At 39.2% G+C, this 21,669-nt stretch overlaps 2 protein-coding genes across 5 annotated transcripts; both read right to left on the reverse strand.

The window, feature by feature from the left end:
• Positions 1-729: 729 nt before the first annotated feature.
• Positions 730-15,174, reverse strand: wbp1lb (WW domain binding protein 1-like b). 3 transcript variants are annotated; one of them, XM_028017909.1, is made up of 4 exons: positions 14,901-15,174; positions 6,920-7,022; positions 5,467-5,628; positions 730-3,976 (listed from the first exon to the last, which is right to left on the reverse strand). In XM_028017909.1, the coding sequence occupies exons 1-4, from the start codon at positions 14,985-14,987 to the stop codon at positions 3,174-3,176; spliced, it is 1,155 nt and encodes a 384-aa protein (XP_027873710.1). In that variant the 5' UTR covers positions 14,988-15,174; the 3' UTR covers positions 730-3,173. The 3 variants fall into 3 exon arrangements, with proteins under 3 accessions (XP_027873710.1, XP_027873711.1, XP_027873712.1); XM_028017910.1 differs by lacking the exon at positions 14,901-15,174 and adding an exon at positions 10,489-11,325; XM_028017911.1 differs by lacking the exon at positions 14,901-15,174 and adding an exon at positions 7,132-8,244.
• Positions 15,175-17,581: 2,407 nt separating this feature from the next.
• LOC114144760 (zinc finger protein OZF-like) lies at positions 17,582-21,432 on the reverse strand. 2 transcript variants are annotated; one of them, XM_028017907.1, is made up of 2 exons: positions 21,154-21,432; positions 17,582-20,158 (listed from the first exon to the last, which is right to left on the reverse strand). In XM_028017907.1, the coding sequence occupies exons 1-2, from the start codon at positions 21,272-21,274 to the stop codon at positions 18,858-18,860; spliced, it is 1,422 nt and encodes a 473-aa protein (XP_027873708.1). In that variant the 5' UTR covers positions 21,275-21,432; the 3' UTR covers positions 17,582-18,857. The 2 variants fall into 2 exon arrangements, with proteins under 2 accessions (XP_027873708.1, XP_027873709.1); XM_028017908.1 differs by having other exon boundaries at positions 21,159-21,280.
• Between the last annotated feature and the right edge of the window lie 237 nt (positions 21,433-21,669).

Consider the following 21,669-nt stretch of genomic DNA (forward strand, 5'->3'; position numbering starts at 1 on the left):
GTACTTGTCTTTGGACTTCGGAAAAGACAGTGTACCAACACCAGCAGACGACATGGCGCCTCAAGTCATCACTGGCTGCGGAAACTTCACACTGGACTTTAAATGACATGGATTCTGTGGATATTCTTCCTCCAGCCTCTGGCACTGCATTTTCTAAATAAAATTAAGTTTGTTTTAATCTAAGTAGAGGGCTTTGTGACAGCAACAGTGTAGCCAGTTTCCTCCTTGGTCAAGAGACACTTCAGACATTGTTGAGAAGTGGCTTAACACAGAGAATGTGGCAGCTATTGCTCTTGATAGGCCTATGTGTGGTGACTCACTAAGCTCTGATTTTAGCATTTTGGGGATTAAAAATAGGTCTTCTGTAGTTTCTGAAAGTGGTTATACATACATTTCCCCCATTCACTCAAGTCATTAATTGTCTGTACTTGTACATCCTTGTAGGATTGTATAGCGCCGGCACCCATCTCCAGCGGTCAGTAGACGAGGCTCGTTAAGGGGCGGCACACAGGACAAACAGCCATGCACTCACTCAATCACACCCAGAGAGAACCTACAAAACTACTACTTAATAAATCTTTTATTCCCATCTCACAAAGTTGTAAGACACATCGTCAGTAAGTGATGGGGTAAAGATTTGCTATAGTTTCTCTATATTTATCATTCCTCCACACTAAACTTCCATGGCTGATGCCAAACCAAGATGACAGGAAGTCACCTAGACAACACTGTTTGTAAATTTTGTATATTTATTGAACATACATTCATCTTAGTTGCTGAAATAAATGGCTTATGATCAGAACATTCACAGAATATGTGCAAAACACACACTTAAGTCAGAAAACCATCTTTGGCAACACTGCCCTGATCTCTGAACAAATACTTGTTGTTAGTCCAACACACAACCTTGCAATGCAGGGAGATTTTCTAGAAGAACCCAATGTTAGCCTTAATAATAAAATCTGTCCATGAAAATAAAGCTAAAGATTTTTAGAAAACATTATAAAGCAACTATATGGTTCTCCAACTCGCTACAGGTGATTGTACACAATTTGCAAATATAAAGGGGTTTTAGGATTTTCTCTCTATTACACTTAAATGAACAGGCAGATATGAAAATAGCTCTTTTTAATAAGACAAAAGTACACAATACTTCTTCATCTGTAGCTCACAACATACGCTAATATGTAAAGCACTTAAAAGTGTGTCCACGTCGCGACGCATAAAGGTCAATCAGCTTACTGGTAATACAAGAAGGTTTCGCATTGCACTGTAACCCCGTGCTGAAGAATGTGGGGGAAATAACTTCCTGCAAGATGCTTTCAGTATACATATACATATATATATACCAAAATAAATTTGTCTGACCAATTGTTAAAATGTCTGTGCTTCGCAGAGATTGAACTTTGTGTTTTGATGCAGTTGTAGGAAGGAAAGTCTTACAAAACATATTACAATTTATTGTGGTCTCTATGGAAATGGGCAGTTGAACAAAATAATGAACTGAATCCTTGGTGAAACAACTCTGTTTGCGAAGGTTTCAACAAATATTAGCAACATTGTCAATAATAGGACTTGGAGGACGAAAAGTGTGGAATGTCATTGTCGTGGAACTACAGAAACAACCCTGGAACCTTTCACATTACAACCATAAATTTGTGTGAATTTCACTGGAATTTTGTGATTGTGAAGCGGGCGGAAAATAATAAGTTTTACAAATAAAAATCTGGGCTCACAATCACAAGAAGTTCTGCTTAGATGGTGCTCTGAGGTGACCAAAGTGAAACCTACTGGGCATCATGCTGAGGGGATGCTTTTGTCCAGTAAGAAATTAAAGCCCAGACCTAAATCCAAAGTTTTTTGTAAAGTGAAAAAAAAAAGAAATTCCAGGGTCTGAATACTTTTGAGTGGATTTTATATAAGGAGAACCCACACAACCAGGTTTTAATTGGTTTATCCAGCCCTATTTTAACATACATAAAAGTTCAGATCGTTTTCTTTTACTGCAGAGTGCAAATGCAAAACATAAAAAAAAAAAAAAAACAACAGACTAGGACATAATTTTTGTTCTAAATAATAATGTTACTGACAAATTTAATGACATCAGACTAGAAGTTGCACCATAGATTCAACACCAAATATTAAGATAGTTCTCGATGTTTCTAACGAGGGATTCATTTTTTGTTTAAGAGCTGCCAGGGCTGGTAATCTGTTGAAGTGACTTACAAAAGTAATCTTGAGGTTTGCTTGTTGTCATTTCAGTTTTAATCTCTCTGAAGCTCGACATTCTTGATATGAGTACCTGCTTTTTCAGGGTTCGTCAGTTTCACTAAAGCTTATTGTTCCTCGAACTTTCACACCGAGTTCTGTTAGGCACCAACTACATACATTCAGCTAAGTTAGGCTGAAATGATCACATTCCAAGTAAATGTTACATTTCCTACTGTACTGACACACACACACCTATCCATTTAAACATGTTGGAATGGAAACTAATCACAAACCATGCAAGACTACATTAAGTAAAAACTCAGCCTTAAAACGGTGGGGTTTGTTTTACTTTGCAAAATGTTTTCACTTTTAGAGAAACTGTGCAAAACTGGAAGTGTTCACGCTTTATCTATTGTTTTTTCTTCATAACACAGACACTACCGTATCGCTTGTAAGGCTGATAGAGCAACACCAACAGAAGGCAGAGTGGTTTACAGTTGCTGAAAAAGCACTTTAGAAGCACGACTACTGGGACGCCGTGCAGTCTGCTCCTGTCGTAGAAGTTGCAGTATCCTTATGAACGCACCAGTTCATTCAAGGTTTTTCCCGCTGTGCATGTTACACCACCATGTAATGAGCTGCAGCTCTACAGATTTCCTGCAACTGAAGAGTTCCTGTCCTCATCTTCCCACTGAAATCATTGCCAAGTCAGTGCTTTGGGTTGAAGGAGAAGGATGACTGCAGAGAGGAGAGCTCTCGCTTGCTGCAGGCTGTTGAAGGGGCTTGCACTGCCCCTACACAACCCATGTTACACTGGTTAAGGCCACTGGGACTAGTATGGGGAAGAGCAAGGTGTCTCCACCTTTGCATTCGAATCATTTTGCTGCTCCCTCATCTGGTTATTTTAAGACGGGCTCATTTCGTAAAGCAATCCGAAGGTGCCGTTGACACCTCTTAGCGTTTCATCCCTGCGGATCCGGGCTGTGAGCCGGGCCGTCCTGTTCGCTGATGGTGTGGAGGAGAAGGCACGCGGGGGGACCGAGTGAGCTGCCGCCTGCATTCGGAGACGTCAGCGGGGGCCCTCGCCCGGCCCTCCTCTCCGGCCCGCCCAGCGCCTGCTCCTCCTCTAAACTCAGGGAGGCTCGATGACCGCAACTGTCACAGAAGTCACCCGCATCCTCTTCCTCGTTACCGTCATCCACGCCGCGCCCCAGCAGACTCTCCTGCTCCTGGCCCGTCCCGCCAGCTCCACCACAACCGCCGCCTCCGCGTGTGCCGCACACACACACCTCAATCCCAGAGTCCCCGGTGAATCGCCGCCTCCTCCCGTTGGGGAGGCGCTCTTTATCCTCACTATAACCCTCTGACAGCGACAGGTCCTTGAGCAGGGGATCCTTGCAGGAGTCATCCTCACTTCCACTTTTTTTCTCCTGGCTGCCCAGCATCTCCACATTCAGCCCATCTGATAGAAGAATAATGCTGGAGTCTTGGGCCGTTTGATGGGGTTTATTGTCGGGCTTCGGCCTAAAGTCAAAGGAAGGAGGCTGCGCTTCCTCTGTTGCAGGTCTACTGCAGAGACTGTCAGAGACCGGGGGCGCAGGAGAGGACTGGGTGGATGGACAGTGTCCCGCCTGCTGCTCAGGAGCCATGGCAACAGAAGCCACTGAGGAGGAGTTTAAGTTTAGGGCGGTGTAAGGAGGTGGAGGGGTCGGAGGTCGGTTGACAACCTCTTCATAGTCAGGAAGGAGATAGTTTGGTAAAAATCCTAGAAAGAAAAATAGATGAAACTCAGCTTTGAGATTCAAAACAGATTTTTTACATTAAAAAAACCCTATACAGCCTAGACAATCACCAACATTAAATCAGACCAAAAGTTTGTTTTTGGACAATTTTTGGTTTGTTTAGATTCTGATCTTCATACAGAAGCTTACATCCACTCCCTCAGTGTTTGCCTACAAACTTTACGATTTGAGTCAAGCCTTTTAGGTTTCCTCCTCCAGCTTCTTACACAAGCATGCTGGAAATTCTGGCCCATTCCTCCTGACAGAACTGGTGTAACTGGGTCAAGTTTGCAGGTCGCCTCGCTCCCTCACACCTTTCAGCCAGAGTCCAAATTTTTCCATGCGAATCAGATCAGATCAGGGCCAAGTGACGCACCAACAGAGAGTCTTTCTTACCTAAAGCAAGCTAATCTGACATTAAGCTTAGGGTCATTGTTCATTTGGAATAATGTTTGGGCCGAAGCTTTGACGTTCTGGCTGATGTCTTGAGATGCTGCTTCAACATTTCAACATAACCTTATTTCATTGTAATGCCATCTATTTTGATCTATTTTGTGAAAATCATCAACAATTCAATTTCAGATTCAGACCACAGGACATCCTGTCCAAATATTAAGGCATTGTTCCTGAGAGCATTTCCAAATTTTAATCTGGCCTTTCATGTTGATTTCAAAGTAATGGCTTCTTTCCTTCTGAGTGGCCTTTCAGCTCACGTTGGCATTATTTCACTGTGGTACTCACACTGTCAAAGCAGCTTCAGGTTTTGCTTTAGTTTTAGGGGTTTGCATCAACACATCCAGAGACACACAAGCCCTCTTCTTCCTGAACATTTAGTGTGATGACTTCACATTTTTACATTTCTATTATTCTTCCATCAGTCTAATAAAAGTTTGTTGCAAAAAATATATAATTCTGGTAAATGTCTGCCACAATATCAGACAGAGAAATAAATGGCTACGCATCTTTTTATACGATGTATAAAAACATCTGTCTAACCTTGACTAAACATTTCTCCTTAAGGCCTCACAGAGCTTTCCAGATCATTATTCAAGCCCTCCCACAGTATCAGGAGGTGTAAAGTGACCGAGTCATTTCTGGATTTTCTTTCCTGTGCTGAAACACAGTGGGAGCAGGTTTTGCAACATTGGCAAGAGACCAAAAAAGCAATGCTCGGCGTTTCCTGAAGGCTGAGACATGCAAACAAGTAAGGTCCTGATGCTGCAGGACCCCCAGGATGGATCTCAGTGCAAACATCTCAGCCAAGCTCCCACTTTGACTTAGAAGACTTTTTTTTTCTGGTAACCAAATGAGAAAAACATGTCCACAGGCAAAAAATTACTTTTTTTTTTTTTTAAACAAGCTGATTTTCTTTTAAGTCAGTGGTGAAGCTACACCCCAACATGGTTAGATTTCTATACTAATCCCCATATCTGCAGGTTTCACCAATGCAAAATTCAAAGACTTGCGTACTTACGGAAGTAAAAGGGAACGGAGGGGTAGTTGTGTGCTTCACGGTAGGCGATGAGGTTGATCTCGTGCTGCCGTTGTTGCTGCTGCATTCGGTGTTTTGTGCGCCGATGGTGGCAAATGCAGCAGAAGCACAAAATAAAGATGATTGCCCACACCAACCAAAACCCTAAGATGGAAAAAGAAACATTTACTTTAGACATTCTAATTTTATTGTTTTGCTTCTTATTTCAAAAATAAAACAGGAAGCAATTAAAATATGCTTCTGTGCATCCAGATAATTTATTAAGAGAAGCAATTCACCGAATACCTAACATAATGGTTCAAATCATTCCCATGTAAGAAATTATTTCATTTGATGGCACAGGTTCAATTTAACTCTAAATATATACATTGATAATTATCACACTTCTTACACTGACTCACATTTTCAAAATGATTCTGTTATTCGTGCAAATAATTATAATGTGCTTTTAGTAATGCCCTCTCAGCTACTCTAGACTTAAGCTTAAACTGCAGCAGGAAGCAGGAGAGAACTTTGTTTACTATGTGTGGGAAATTAACAGATCTCTGTTGTGTCGTCACAGAAAAATGTGAGGAATTTAACTTCAAGGACGAACAAACAAGAAGGCAGACACAAACAAAAACACACAGAAAACATTAAATTCAGGCTCCAAGAAAATGAATCTCTGCATCAAATTATTGAATAACCTTTTCAGTTACATTTCATACTGCTCTCCTACCAGCAAACTAAGAGAAATTTATAGATTAGATAATCTGACAATCAACAGTCTCTAAAGTGCTGCTTTTGATCCATGATACATTTGTTTTGTTTGCAGAAATCCAAAACAAGTGAAACATGAACCTTTAGTTTGAGATCCAAAGGACAATTAATCTCAGAACCAAAAGTCTAGCTTAAAACTTTCATCTAAGAGGCCACATAAACTGAAAAAGCCCTTTTATAAGTAAGAAGCTGCATTAATTTGTGGGTTCTGTCAGTACCATGATCAATGACAAATAACTTAAAGGACAAATATCCAATTATAGATTAAATCCTTTAAATTGGGCTTAATCTATAATTATTAAGAGATAGAACCATTAGTCATCCGATTTCTGTGATAATAGAAAAGAATAACTTTTCTGCTGTACTTCAACTCACTTCTGTTTTAAAGTGACATCAATGAAGTGCACCTTAGAGTTAGGAAGAGACAAAACCTCACACTTCAGGCAATGTAGCCGTCTCCTGTTTTGACTGAGGTTTCCTAATAGTTTATAAACATTCATTTGTAAAAACTAAATGTATTTCTATTATTTTAGGCTGATCTTTAAAGACTAGGCCAAAGGGGAAAATAGTGATCAGTTACACAACACAAACAATACAAGTTGCAGTTTAAGTGAAGTTAGAAATAAAGGGATACAATGTGATTGTAAAGACGAAAAGGAAGAAGGTGGAAACATACACCAGAGCTCATAGTAGTAACTGCAACACTGGGACTCTCCGCAGCAGTGTCCATACTCGCAGAAGTAGCTCTGGTTGTTGACGCCATCACAATGGATCAAGCTCTGCAACACAAGGACAGCAGAACATTGTGAAGGAATGTTTTTGCATAAAATAAGTCATCTTGTCTAGTCATATCATTTCAGGCCGTGGGTAAAAATGAAAGAGCAGCACAATACGGATTCCTTTAAATTTCTTCATTTTCTGGTATTCATCCCTCCATCGTCTACAGCCACTTATCCATGCAGAACGTCCTGCAGAGCCTGCTTCCAATGTGCTTGGAGGAGGACAAAGACCAGGTGAGGTGAAGACTGCAGCAACAGTGTGAGTAATGAGAAACTACGTTTATTAACAGACTCACATATTTTTCACCACTATTCTGCAGTTTTAAGGTATAAGGATTGATGATTTACACTTCTGGGGAAAAAATTATTTGCAAACTAAAACTGCACTACGTACTGAATTAAAATTGTCATTGCAATTTCAATGCTTGCAGTATTGTAGTAGGAGAGGACTACTTGGCATTTTAATTTTACATCACAACCCACTCTTCCCAGTAATGAGGTATTCATAAATGTTGAAACTTCTCAGGTTTGAACCGACCCAGCCTTACAGAAGTGGCAAATAACCAAACTAGAACTATTTGTTCGTAGAATTTTTTTTTTTTAAAAAAAGCTACCAGGAATTATTTCTTCTTAGTTATTTAAGAGCTTTGCAGAGTGTTGCTGTATCCTTATAAATAATGTGGCAATAAAAGACCCTGATCATAAACTAAATTATCCAATCCAAGCAAATCCCTGCGCCAGTAGTAATTAAAATCCCTCAACGCATTCCTGAAATATTACATCCAGCAGAAAGGGATGGACGTGCGGTCACACTGACCTAGACCTTTGACCAGAGAAATCTAATCTGTTGATCCTCGAGTTGCAGAGAAAGCGGACAAATCAGAATAAATTCCCTCGAGGCGTTCAACAGATATTCCTTTCATGAGAGGAAAAGGTTTGGAAAGGAGTCTGACAAGAATAAAGTTCTGCTCCATGAGTCATTAGGGGTAAACACTGCTATGTTTTAAGTGCTAATAAAGACACTGGCAGAAGTTTTCCTTGAGCAAAAACCCACAGTGCTGATTGTGTTTAGTCATCAGTTACCATTACCTCCAATGTCTAAGTCATAGTTTTCCAAGTTCACTCATTAGAAAAGTAACAATCAACTACATACAACTCTGGAAAAATTAAGAGACCACTGCACTGAATCCCACTGAAACCCTCATGGTTATTCCACCAAATATTGATTTCTACATTAGTATTGTTGTTTCTAAATCAATACAAACTTGTTTTCTTTGCATTATTTGAGGTCTGAAAGAGCTGCATGTTTTCATTATTTTGACCATTTCTCATTTTCTGCAAATAAATACAAAATTTTTGCTTGGAATTTCAGAGACATGTTGTCAGTAGTTCATAGAATAAAAGAATAATGTTCATTTTACAAACTGATCATTTTAAGTGGTCTCTTATTTTCTTTTTCAGAGCTGTAATGACTTATAATGTGATTTTTTTTAGCTTTTAGTCGTTTTCTTTGACTTGTTTACATAAATGTGTTGCTAACATCAAGTCATAAACTACTGATGTACTTGGTGAGTTTCTGCTGCATAAGCCAGGTTAACAGGAAACATAAAAAGTATTGATTATGTTGGTCACAATGATTCACCACAGTCACTTGATCTGAAATTTATATATTTAAGAACAAATGAAGTTCAGCATTTCACTAAAAGATAAACTGTATTACTAGGCTATTAGTTCAATGGCAAAAATGCCATTACAGCTGTTATTTCCGATTAGCAACAACATAGGACAAACTGCATCTATTCTATTGTCATTTCTGAGAAATCAGCGTCGTGAATGTTTCATTATTAAGAAGGTGCAGGTTGTTTTGGCTTTTTTCTGCTCTCTGGTGCTTTTGCAGGTTTGTTCTTTTTGATCTTGACTTTTCCCAAATGTGACATCTTCCACAGGACATTTTGAACTTAGCCATGCAACAATTCACGCTTGTCCTGGGGGTGTTGTCCCCCTGCTTTAACATACGGGCACAACATGCATTTGGGATATTGCCGTTTAATACTGAAGATACAATATTTGACTTCCACAGTCTGTTTACCATCAACATATTGTCACTTTTTGTGAGTTTGAGTGGTCAAGCCACTAAAATGAGGTGTGGCCGTCACAGGCAGTGAAAGTCCATCCAACAGGGTCAATCATTTAAATCTAGAGTAGAAATGCATAAAAATTAATACGTTTTATAAGACAATATTTCGAAAACAACAGCAATTCTATACATTTTAAACATCTCATTTAGTGCAATGGTTTTCGGGTTACTTGTATTGTTTAATGTAAGCAAGCAGTCTAATGAGGTTTATGTGATTCAATGTTTCTGGACATTATTTCAGTTTGATCAGTGAACAAAATGTGTCATCATTAATAAGAGCCAACAAGCCCACATGGAGATCAGAAGCACAGTTAATGAACATAGAGTGTAATAAATATATCTATACAGTCTTCAGAAAATTGGAACATGTTATTTATCTTCACAATTAATTCATACCTGCTAAGATAAATAAACTGATGCAATGCTTCAGTACGTGGGTTTGAATTGGTTTGTTTAGGAGCATGAAACAGAAGAAGGCTGGGAGAAAATAGTAAGACGTAGAGATGGAATTAGGATGCAAATCAGTAAAGCATATGAATGCTGAATGCTGCAACTATTAAATAAAGTTGGACCAATTTGGATGGCAAATGTAGATTACATATTATATTTCTTAAAGTAAATCTTCAGAAAATAGCCACAAAATTCTGACAGCCACATCTCCAACTCAAACCTTGAATTTAGAGTTAATAATAATGACTAGAACCCAATAAATGTATTGGCTTTGCTCACATTTCAGTATGTAAAAAAAAAACCCAATGCTACCATGTACTGCTTGATAGGCCACATGTATCACTGAACTTAAAAGCTTACCCTTCATTATTGTTATTGCAATCTTTTGTGTCTTGATAAAATATCAAAACTGTTGCTTGACATTTTTCTTAGTGCAAATCAAGTGGAACTGTTACATCACAGCCAGCACAAAAGCCCTCAGTATGTTGCCCACAGTGCAAATACACAATGTAAACCTAAAACATCAATGCGTGATCCATTTTGAGGTCATTTCCAACAGAAATCCTCTAAACTTTTGACTCCCCTCCATCAGCCTGCTGTATGTTTTCACTGTCAACACAGCGAACCTGCAGCCTGGTCAAAAGTTAACCAAACAGAACCTGTTACTGATACCCATCAAACCTGTGAAAAGCTAGGAAGTCAAAGAAAACAAGATGGATTAGAAGAGAGGATGCCAAAAAAGCAGTACAGATAATTAAAGAAAGCAATATGCACTGATGGGCTTTTCTGAGAAAACTTCTTGGACTTTGCCAAGACTTATCTTAATCGTTAGCAACCAAAGGTTAAATATAAAGATAAGTTTTAGTTTCTATAGATTACCATCGTAAGTCCTTGACTTAGAGGCATGATGATTCCAGATCCAGACAATCCCTCTTTCACCTAACAGCTTGTTCTCCCCACTGAGGAAAAGTCAAAAAGCTCTTAAGCATACCCCCTCTCTTTCTGCTTACCTTCCACTGCCTTCTTCGACTCTACCCACCGAAACACTCGCACACGCCCACCCCACTCCAACACAACCCAAACAGCCAACAAGGATTGCTTTACGGAAATTTCCAGGCAGCGGCTGAGAACAGGCTCCTGGCTGCACCACTCCATGATAATAAGGTGGTGAGAGGAGTGTGTCGAGTGTAAGACGCATAGAGCGAAACTATGGACGCATCTAGGCACAAAGGAGGAACACGGGAATAGCAGAAGTTGTACAAGACGCACTGGATGAGAACAAAATCTAACTGCTGACTCTAAAGCAGCAGCCTGGTTTTAAACCATCAGATGTTTCGACTTTATCAACATGGCCTTCTAAAAAAGCAAACCAGCCTGTGAAAAGATTTAGAGATCACATGACGTTCTGTTCTTCTGTTGCAATAATATTTGTTGTTCTCCTGACTTAGTTGGCATCCTATGCTTCTCAGACTGAGGCTCATTTTGCCTAAAAGAGTCTGGTTTGGTTAGTTGGTTTAAAGCGCCGATCTGAATACTAAAAAAATCCTATTAAAATTAGGAAAAAGCATTCAAATAAAACCTGTGTAATTTTTTTTTTAAAACAATTTCTAAGTTCCTTCTTTAGTTTGGACCAAAAAGGCAGACCTTCTGTTGCCTGACCTTTGCAGCACATATTTAAAAAGATTTGTAAAACTAAGCTTTTTTTAATCCAGCAAAGAGGACTAAAGAAATGCATCAACCTTCATTTTCATTTTCATTTACAGCTTGATTCTTGCTGACCAAAAGACTCGCCTTAAGGTACATCATTTGCTATCACAACTCCCTTCAATGTGGAAGTTGATACAAAGTGAAAAGGACCCAGAGATTTTCTGTATCAATAATTATCTTTCCATCAAAGTTTTTTAATCTGAAGTAGCGCATTAGAAAAGGTTGACAGTTATGGCAACATTTGAATTAACTTCCTGAATTTCACAAATAAATTATGTTCCACACTCGTATGAGGTTTGCTTGAGCAAGCGTTTTGGCACCGCAGATGGTTGCCACGGGAGATTAAAGCATCAAAGCAACACTTCATGACGTAATCAAATTTTAACATGATATAAATTTATAAAAAGTCAAATTTACATCATACACCTCCATTTAAACACTTGTTTAGCTTCCTTTTAAACCAGAAACATGGTTTCTTTTGTAATTAAAAATACTTCAAAAACTTTTATCTTAAAATTTAATATTGAATGCTTGCTATGACTGTCAACTAGTGTTGCTGTAGTTAACACCGTTTCCTGATGGTGCAGATGTGTTGAAGTTTCATACAGAAAACAGATCCTAAACTCAACAAAGACGGACTGAATTTCACTTACGACACTTCTATTTTTATTTTTCGTTTCATAAAGCTTCTCCTTTATATTACATTCAATCAAAAAAAAAAAAAAAGCTTTTTAAATGAAAACTCCCTCTTTGCCATTGTCTGTGTCAGTACGGCGTTTCACAATTAAGAGAACGCAGCAAGCTTAAAAAAAGTGACCACAACCTTATGGTTGGTATCTCTCTAGTTATCTTTAATGATTTTTATAGATCCTCTCCAACATGAAGTCAAATAAACATCTATGAGAATAAAAATAAAGGTGACAAATGGTCCACTTAAAAACTGGTAGAATAACACCAGGTCAAACTTCAACTCAGGAGCTTTTGAAACCTGTTTTATGAGGAGCCTTTAAAAAAAAAAGGAGTTTTAAAAAAGCAGCAAACTTTCTTAGACTTTGAAAGTCTTTCAAAAACCCAGAAGAAGTGCTGATCAACGTCATCTAAAAAAATTACATAAGAGCAGAATTTTGTACCGCCTTTAAGTGAGATCCAGACAAAAAGTATAAAAGATCAACTTTTAAAAAAAAAAGAACAAAATAACACCGAGAACAGTCTGTACGGATCAGATTCTCCTGCATACCCAAACTGTCCACCTCTCTCATTCTTTACAAACAGATTAAGACACAGATTTGGTTACCATCCCTGAAAATCTTTGCAGCAGAACATCAACCTTAATGAAAAGCTGCTGAGAACCTAAAAGATGTCTTTGTGACCATGCGATACTGCGTCTGGAGAGAGGTGTCTGCAGTTCTTTGTTAAGCCAGACTTCACAGCCAAATCTGATCCACTTTCATGCAAGACTATAAGGCAATCAGCCGACGCTCACGGGCCCCTCAATGAACAATTATTTCTTAATCCGATTAACTGTGAAAGAAAGAGACCTTATTATCATCGTCAAGGTCACTAAGAGAAAGCTCAGATGATGCAATGGATTTGTAGCTGCACTTGAAACCAAAAAACACATCTAAACAAGATGCTCAGGATGAAAGTTGAATGTTAAATTTCCTCTCACATTGTTTATGTTTGTATCTATTGTTTGATTTTAAAACTACATATTAACTGGAAGTTGTAGCTATGTCTGAATGACGGTGCTGTAACTCCATACCGGTTGTGCATGACACCGTCGACCACACAGTGATCTCATTGCTTCAAACTTCCAAATACTCAACTTCTCATTTCAGAAAATGGAATCAAACTTAGGGGAAATTTGATTCCCTGACTACATATAATTAAAAATACTTCAAAATGCGTTTAAAAAATACATTTTAAAAAGTCTGATTAAAATTACTTTGTGTCCGAGTACACAAAGTGATGACGACACTGATCTAACAAATTCTTGGGACAATCTCTGTTAAGGTTTGTAGGTTTTGTTGGAAGGACCATTGTGTTTTATTAAAATGAACAATGGCTGGAAACAGTCATTACAAACAGGCAGAAAAACAGCAGGAAAAACAGGTGGCATCATGAAAGGAAAGAAGCCAGTGGAGACCGATGCTCACCCTCTTATGGTCAGCTAAGAAAGGTTGGCGGTATCAACTAACTAAGTTTTTCTTTGGTTACCTAGCAACAACAATTTCAGGTTTTGCCACTGTGTCTCATAACTGTTTTAAAATTTAAAAAAACTACTGACCCTAGTCAAAGTAGAAAATGAGTACAACAGTTCAGGCATGCAACATCAACGGCGTAAAAGGCGACATGACCGTTCAGACTGCAGATGCTTTGAAAACAATTTGATATCTGATTTAGTACGACATATGGAGGTGGTGCAATGCGGATTTGTATTTGGGTGAAAAGATCGGGGCATTCAGACTGACATGAAAAAGTCAGATATGGGTTGCATTTGCCTGATGTGTGAATGTAGCCCAAGCCTGACTTGTGGTTGAAGTCTTGGTCAGACAAAGCCAATTTTGATTTATTTGAAGATGAACAGTAACAGTTTAAAATGCCTGCAGCCAAAAAATACAATTTAATCAACAAATTGATTAGCCAGTGCAAGGTCTAGACTATTATCAATTTAAAAGTTTTCTAATCTCAATTACAGAAAATGTAATTCAGGAGTTTGATTACAAATGCAAGCAAAATGATATGTGTGTTTCAAAGGAGGACAATCACTTGTGATCTTTAATGCTGAAACAACAAACATGACATACTGGTGGAATAACGGGGCTGTTTCAGTGATTTTAGACTAATATTATCAATACAAAACAAAAAAAAAATCTATTGGACAGCTCCAGGTTTCACAACAATCCCCGTTTTGATTTTTAATTTTCTTTTCGTGTGTGATTATGCTGTCACATCTCTTCACAAGTCTGAATTTAAAGGCGTAGCATCACCAGAATGTTGGCTTTTGAAACACTTTATCCTAATTTTCAACCAGCAAACGTTATGTGGTCATTTGAATTTTCTAACAGTGCTCTTTTAAATTAAACTGTTTAGATAAACGCCTCAAACTACTTTGCAAACATAAAGAAAATGCGAATCAGTCTGGAATCGTTTAAAGACAGAACAATGCAACCAGACTGCTGTTAAAAGATGATGCAGCTTGGAAGTAAACGACAACAGATGTTGTTGGCACCCAATTTTTCCACCAACTGTGTTATGCTCACTTGTAGAGTTGTTGTTTCTTAAACCTGGCTCTACTGAAATATCAACCCCCCGCAACTACAAATATAAGAAAGGCCGCGACAGCTTCTTAGCTTTAGCCTCGCTAGCTGTGGAAGCTAACAGCTAGCAGGCATGCTAACAGCTCAGTTCGTGTGGCACTGCTTATGCGGGTCAAACAACTCTCTGTAGTTAGCATCTAAACCGAGCAGCTAAAACAAACGACTCAGTATTTACACGATGTAAGCTTATGGATAGAAAGCGTGCCGACCCGTTTGGGGTTTTAGCCAACAGTTCTGGTTAGGAACCTTGCCTTCCAACCTTACCCCCTCTGGTGCGGACTCCGTGGGGCTGACGGAGCCGACAGCATGCAAAAACAACCCCATCTTTAGAGCCCAACATACGCCTCTCATTCCTCCAAGAACCGGCCGCGGGAGGTAAACGTCTACTGTCCACAAACAGCGTCCCCTGACTGTGTCTTCAAACTTATGTATCGGCTCGAGTTGCGCTCAGAGGCCGCCGTATGCGCCGCCTCCTCTGGGACATGACAACCAGAATCCGGGCCGGAGCAACTGGTTGCTTTCGGTGCGCCGCTGCCCGATACCGCTATTACACAAGACATCCCCTTCCCGAGGCAGACACTCTGCTTCGGTCATTTGGGTGTGGCGTGGTCACTAGTGATGTGCAAATCCTGAACGAATTGCTTAAAACTGAATAACTTAGTGAGTGTTTCAGTAACTCTAAGCATCTTCTATGTAACTCATCCCGTCAGTGAAACGAACCAGCCCATTCTGACGCTGTTGTGTCCTTCAGGAAGAATTAATGAACAGCATAAAGTGGATATAAACACTTTGGAAGGTGGCCTCGGAATTTTTGGAAATAAAAGATTTGACCCTGGTTCCAAACTTGACGTGGTCTTAATGGGCCAGCATTATGTATTTTCTAGGCACATGGTGCCATTTTATATAGTCAAGTAGCCTTAAGTTGAAATTGGGCCTCTATGTCTTTAAAAATGCCTGCAATTTCCAAAACTCCACCCTTTAACAACAATCTATTAAACCTTTAACAACGTTTTTACCAGTTCTGCACCGAGAAGTAGCTTGTACGATGAGCTCAGCTAGCAGTTTCACCAGGTGTTTGCTAACTGCTGCTAGCTAGTCTGAAGGAGCTGAGTGGGGACATTACAGAGGAGGCGTGCTATATGAGGCAGAAGCTTGGAAGCTTCTGTGGTGTATTCTGTCAGTGTCTTCAAGGGGTTGGTGAGGTGTGTCAAGAAAACTGGTAGGGGGTTTGAGATCTATCCAGGTACACGCAGAAAAAGGTGCATGAAGGCCTGAAGGAAATAAAGCAATCTTGTGTTTTGATTTATAATGATTGAGTGTTTTGATAATGATTAAGTTGAACATGTATGAATACAATAGGTAAAATGACTGTATGTAAGTAATCACTGAATGATTCTGAAAGTGTACGAATCATGATCTGTAATAACATGACAACAATGAAATGATTAAGGTTTGATGATTTATAATAAGTGAAAGAGGTGATTAATGCTTATGATTAATGCTTAATGGAAATCAGCACATAGTTTTTAATATTTGACTGTGTTTAAAAGTTAATCAGAGAAAAGCACATAGTTTTTAATGTTAAAAGGAAAAGGGGAAAAAGGAGAAGGGGAACTTGTGAGTTCCTGCTGTCGCAAGCAGTTCTGAACAGATGGCCAGACGCACAGGATGGGAGGGGCGGTATGGTTGGCTAAGAACAACACGCTGAGGAAAGGACGGTACTTTCCATCCCAGCCAGCAGACAGGAGGGGCCGACGGGGGTTTCCGTGAAATCAGCAGATGTTCAGGAAACCACGTAAACTAACACTCCCCATACACATACATGGCAGAGAACTGTATATAAGCAGACGGAAAAGGAGAAGTTCTTGTTCTTTGTCTGCGGCACCGAAGTAGAGCTAACACGAAGAAGCAGATCGAGGAAACAACAGCAGACCACACCCTGGAGCCACGGGAAAAGCTGAAGCTTCTTGCCGCCAAAGGGAGACAAGTTCCAATCGTCCAACCCGGGTTTCTGATTCGATCGTCGGTCTTACCTCAATCCAAACATTGCGACAGACTTGGAGAAAAGACAAAGGTCCCGGAGGGATAAAAGAGTTGGGTTTTCAAAAGCAATTGAACCCTCTCCACTTTGCTTCTATTCTAAAGGGGAATTTTCCACACAGAGGACAAAGACTCAGACCAAGGTTTTCGGACGTTCCTGTTGCTAAAGATCCACCACCAACTGGGTATGAGTTGAACTTGCTTCCTAAAAAGCTATCTCAGAATCTGCGACATAGGTTAGGGAAAGAGACAGGAGGGTATGATTGTACATGTTGATTATATTACACTGCTCTTGAATTATATACAATTGATTATTGATTTGTATGTCACATATCCCTGCTTAAGCTTGCTTAATAAATTCATACTCTAAAATTCTAATGAGGTTGGTGGACATTGGAATTAATTGAGTCATTTATACATTTTTCAGTTCTTTTAATAAGGGTAAAACTAATGTACATGGTTCTAGAAAAGAGGAGGCTTCATAATTTCCTTTGGCGAGAGTAAAATAACGACCCAGGGACTTACATCCAAGTCACTAAATTTAATCTAGCCGGTTCCAAGAGCAAGTTATATTTTAGAAAGCGAGCTACCGTTAACAGGAGTGGTTATTGGAATTATGCAGCTGTGAGGGCTACTCAGCTGACTGTTTCTTAACTGAAAAGGGTCGTAACTTCTGGATTGGAGGTAGTTAGAGCTAGACGAATCGCTTTCGACACCAGTTTGAATAGATTATCTCTTATAGATCTCATTTAGGGTAATACCCAGGTCTTAGAGATTTTCCGGACCTGTTAGACAGAGAACTGGTCAGTAGTCAGCCCCGGAGGGTTGTGATGAAGTGGGCGGGGCTAGCTATTGCAGGATAACGGACAGGTGATGGTTCAGGAATAAGGCTCTTCAGGCTGGACTTTGGTTGGAAAAGGCGAAGATTTTATTACAAACTACAGCCTAAGTCAACACAACCAAATTACAAGGAAATCGGCCCAAGGTAGTGCTGGAGACAGCGGGGGACCTAGAGAGGGTTGGAGGCACACTGTTATTGGATCCCCAAGTACCATCCCAGATGATTAACATAACACAGCACTGGACCATTCCTGAACAGTAGTTGGTGCTATGTAGCACAAAGACGTTCTAGTTTACCACATCATGGGTTGTCTTAATTAGTGTTGACATTAGTGTAATGTGATGTTAATTTACCATCACATTACACAATTACCAGATTTTCTTTTGTTACAGGACAGATCTCCAGACCGTATTAAAAAATGCTGGCCAGAAAAGTTGACATGAATGTCCAATAAGGAACCAAATAAATGTATGCAGGGAAGGTGAATCTGGATAATTTCCCACATGAAAAAAGAAGAGCATAGTGGGAGACAGCAACTTCCAAAGAACCTACATGTATGCCCTCAACATTTCTTTCCAGAGGACATTGTGTCATTTATACAAGCAAAAGTGACAAAGGCTAATAGGTGATCATTACCTTTGCAAGCTAAAAATAAATACCGTGCTGAGACAGGCAGAACTGGAAGCTCTTTGAAATGCTAATGGAGCTACCCTGTCACCGGTACCGAATATGAAATCACCGATCCAACCGACACCAAACAGTTGTTAGAAGTACTTACAGGATCACACAGTCTGACAAGAGGTATGTATCATTCGTTTCATTTATGATGCTGAAGGTGGCAACAACAGCGAAACACGAGCTCCTATAGCCAACGCTGTCCTCTTCATCTGTTTGTTTCTAGTCATTTTCATTACCTCTTGTGATTTCTGCACTCCAATGGATTTTAACGTGCTCTGGTTCAAATTAAAAAGGCTTAATGACGTTTGTCATCGCTGGTTTGGCTGGACGGAGCTAGTGCAGTTGGACCTATAGATGGCATTTACCCAAAATGCATTGCAGCGTGAACAACATAGTGACGTTCGTGTGACAATAGTTTCTTAAAATCTCTAAAAACTAAACAACCTGCAGTATCGTTACAGTATTACTGTACTGTTTTTGCATCTAAAATAAATATTTCTCAAATAAAGTCTATTACAACTAATCGTTTAAGAAATAAAATACAAAAATGTACCTCTAGATAATACTGAAACCACAGAGAGAAAACTCTTGACTTTAATGATAACTATGTTGTCATTAATGTTCAACAGCTAACTAGTGCCGTGCAGTTTGAGTATTCATAGCTAAACATTTTTTCCTTTTGTATGGATTCTCATGTGTGTGTTTAAATTAGATTTTTGGTTAAATCTTTGTCCACAGAGATCACAACAGAAAGGTTTCTGTCCAGTGTGGATTCTCATGTGCGTGTTTAAATGTGATTTTCGGCTAAATTTTTGTCCACAGACATCACAATAGAAAGGTTTCTGTCCTGTGTGGCTTCTCGTGTGTGTGATTAAATTTGATTTTGCGGCAAAATTTTGTCCACATATATCACAACAGAACGGTTTCTGTCCTGTGTGGATTCTCATGTGTATATTTAAATTTGATTTCTCACCAAATTTGTGTCCACATAAATCACAACCAAAAGGTTTTTCTCCATTGTGGTTTCTCATGTGTCTGCTTAAATGTGATTTTTGGCTAAATCTTTGTCCACAAAAGTCACAACAAAAAGGTTTCTGTCCAGTGTGGTTTCTCATGTGCCTGATTAAATGTGATTTTTGGCTAAATTTTTGTTCACAAAAATCACAGCAGAAAGGTTTCTGTCCTGTGTGGTTTCTCATGTGTCTGTTTAAAGTTGATTTTTGGTTAAATCTTTGTCCACAGAGATCACAACAAAAAGGTTTCTGCCCTGTATGGATTCTCTCATGCGTGTTTAAAGTGTATTTACCAGAAAATGTTTTAGCACAGTATTCACAGCTCAACTTCACTCCTGTCTGGATCTTACTTTTTGAGTCCACATTTTTCTTCTCTGTAAAACATTTATTACCCACAGTGGTTGAAGATCCCATTTCTGAATGTGTCATATCTGTCTGAAGAGAGCAAGAGTGAACAAATTGTTCAGGAAACTCAGAAGAGTTAAAAGGTTTGTTAATGTTTCCATCCGATTCTGGAGCTCTTCTCTCCTTCCAGTTATTGTGCAAGTTCTCAGTTTTCAGACCAGAATCTAACTCAGAAGTAAACTCGTTTACATCATCATCCTCAGTATCTTCAGTCTTTAAGAAAATAGAACCATCTCCACAGTTTTCTATTTTGATGGATTCTTCCTCATCGATTTCTTTTGGAAGATCTCTGTCTTTAATTTCGTCTTTATAAAGATTCCGTGAGAGCAGGATGGACTGTTTATCACCCTCATTCTTTATCGGAGTAGCAGAGACTGGAAACCTGATGGCATCAATATCCTCCTCCCCCTTAAGCTGCTCTGCCCCCAGACTGATGCAGACTTCTTCCTGCTCCTCCTTTATCTGCTGGGGTTTTGGGTCATGCAGCTCAGCAACAGATCTGTGGTCTTCAGGAGCTTCTTTAACCATCAGCATTTGCTTAACATCTGTAGCAAACATGGAAACACATTATGCATATTAGAAAGTATTTGGGCTGTAGCCTGGACTGAACTACTTTAATAAAGATATATTTAGATTATTTGGTTAAATTTAATTAAAACATTTTCTTATCCTTTATATTGCAGGAAGGTTTCTGTCTATTTATGTGAACATCTTTTCACCCAGTCTCAACAACCTCACGATGAAACCATTTCTGCCTCCTTTTGTCTCAATAACTCCTGTATAGAATTGCCATCAGTGGCACAAAATATATTTTTAAACTAGCTTCTATGTGGAAAAGACAGGTTTTAAAAAGGAGAAAATGAGTAAAAACCAACCTTAAAACCAAAAATCTAATTACAGACCCATTGTGAATCTTCCATTTATTTTAGGAAATTTAGTATCAAACGTCACTTTGCATGAACATATTGATGTAATTCTGATAAATTTTGCGATGATTTATAGCCTGTTAAAATGAACACACATTGTTTAATTCCTGGTTCAATAAACTGGTCAGACTGAGGGACAAACATCTGCCTCAGTCTGATGCTCCTACCAGTTCATCTATAATCTGAGCAGATTCTGCTTTGTCATTCATCTACACATAACAGCAATACAACAAAATTCTACACATTTCTGTTTTGGTAGATTGACTAATTTCAAGTCAACAAAACTACAAGACCATGTCTGGATATGTGGCTTGGTCCTTTTCCTGAATTTCAAACTGAGCCGATGTGTTTAAAAGCCTTTTTAAAATATAAAAACCATATTTTTTTTTGTGCAGCAGCATAAACAAAAGTAACGCTAAACCAGCCGAAAGAGATTTTAAACCCCGCGGTGTCTCAGAGCACACTTTAATCGGTTTCCAAACCCTCTTACCACTCACAATATGGCGGACGTCGCTCGTCTAAAATGTCACTGGCTAAATTTGAGCTTTAAGTAACTGATCCATTAGTCGTCTTAACGTGTTCCTCAACTGCAACTGTCACGAAAACATACAAACCTAACCCGTCTAGCAGAACCTTGTGGTTGAAACCAGCCTCCATGATGTGTCGCAGGTTATTTTCTTTGTCCCTTTTTAGCTTCTTCAGAAATGTCTCCGACAGCAGCTCGCCACCAACCATTTGAGCTGCTGCTGCCTCCCCGTCTTTGTTGTTACCTCCTCTTATGATGCTCTTTTAGCAATTACTGAGTGGATAAAGTTCAGTTTTCATCCAAACTCAGAGAAGCACGCTGTTCTTCCTCAAATTCATACGGTCTTCTTCTTCTTTAGTTTTTAACGGGAGCTCGCACCCATCAATGTCGCACTACTGCCATCTATCGGATTTTACTACTTATCGCCTTTCCTCAAATTCTCCAGTACTGTATTTTTCAAAAACAGACAAATCTTTCCGTTCATTACTGTTTATTGGAACAATATGGAGCTCCATACAACAACAAAATTTTAAAATGTCTAATCTGTATTAAGACCTATTTCCACAATCGATAATCTTCTTTGACCCTCATATTTTCTGTAACT

This window comes from Xiphophorus couchianus, chromosome 5 (genome assembly GCF_001444195.1).
Source record: "Xiphophorus couchianus chromosome 5, X_couchianus-1.0, whole genome shotgun sequence".
NCBI classification, from domain to species: domain Eukaryota; kingdom Metazoa; phylum Chordata; class Actinopteri; order Cyprinodontiformes; family Poeciliidae; genus Xiphophorus; species Xiphophorus couchianus.

What these genes read in the sequence shown, in the direction of transcription:
- wbp1lb (XM_028017909.1), bottom strand. Translation starts at nt 14,987, where the DNA reads ATGAGAGGCGTATGTTGGGCTCTAAAGATGGGGTTGTTTTTGCATGCT. An exon ending in CGGAGTCCGCACCAGAGGGG is followed by an intron (nt 7,023 to 14,900) that starts GTAAGGTTGGAA and finishes CTTGTGTTGCAG; the next exon opens with AGCTTGATCCATTGTGATGG. An exon ending in TTACTACTATGAGCTCTGGT is followed by an intron (nt 5,629 to 6,919) that starts GTATGTTTCCAC and finishes TTTCCATCTTAG; the next exon opens with GGTTTTGGTTGGTGTGGGCA.
- LOC114144760 (XM_028017907.1), bottom strand. Translation starts at nt 21,274, where the DNA reads ATGGTTGGTGGCGAGCTGCTGTCGGAGACATTTCTGAAGAAGCTAAAA. An exon ending in GGTTCTGCTAGACGGGTTAG is followed by an intron (nt 20,159 to 21,153) that starts GTTTGTATGTTT and finishes TGTTTGCTACAG; the next exon opens with ATGTTAAGCAAATGCTGATG.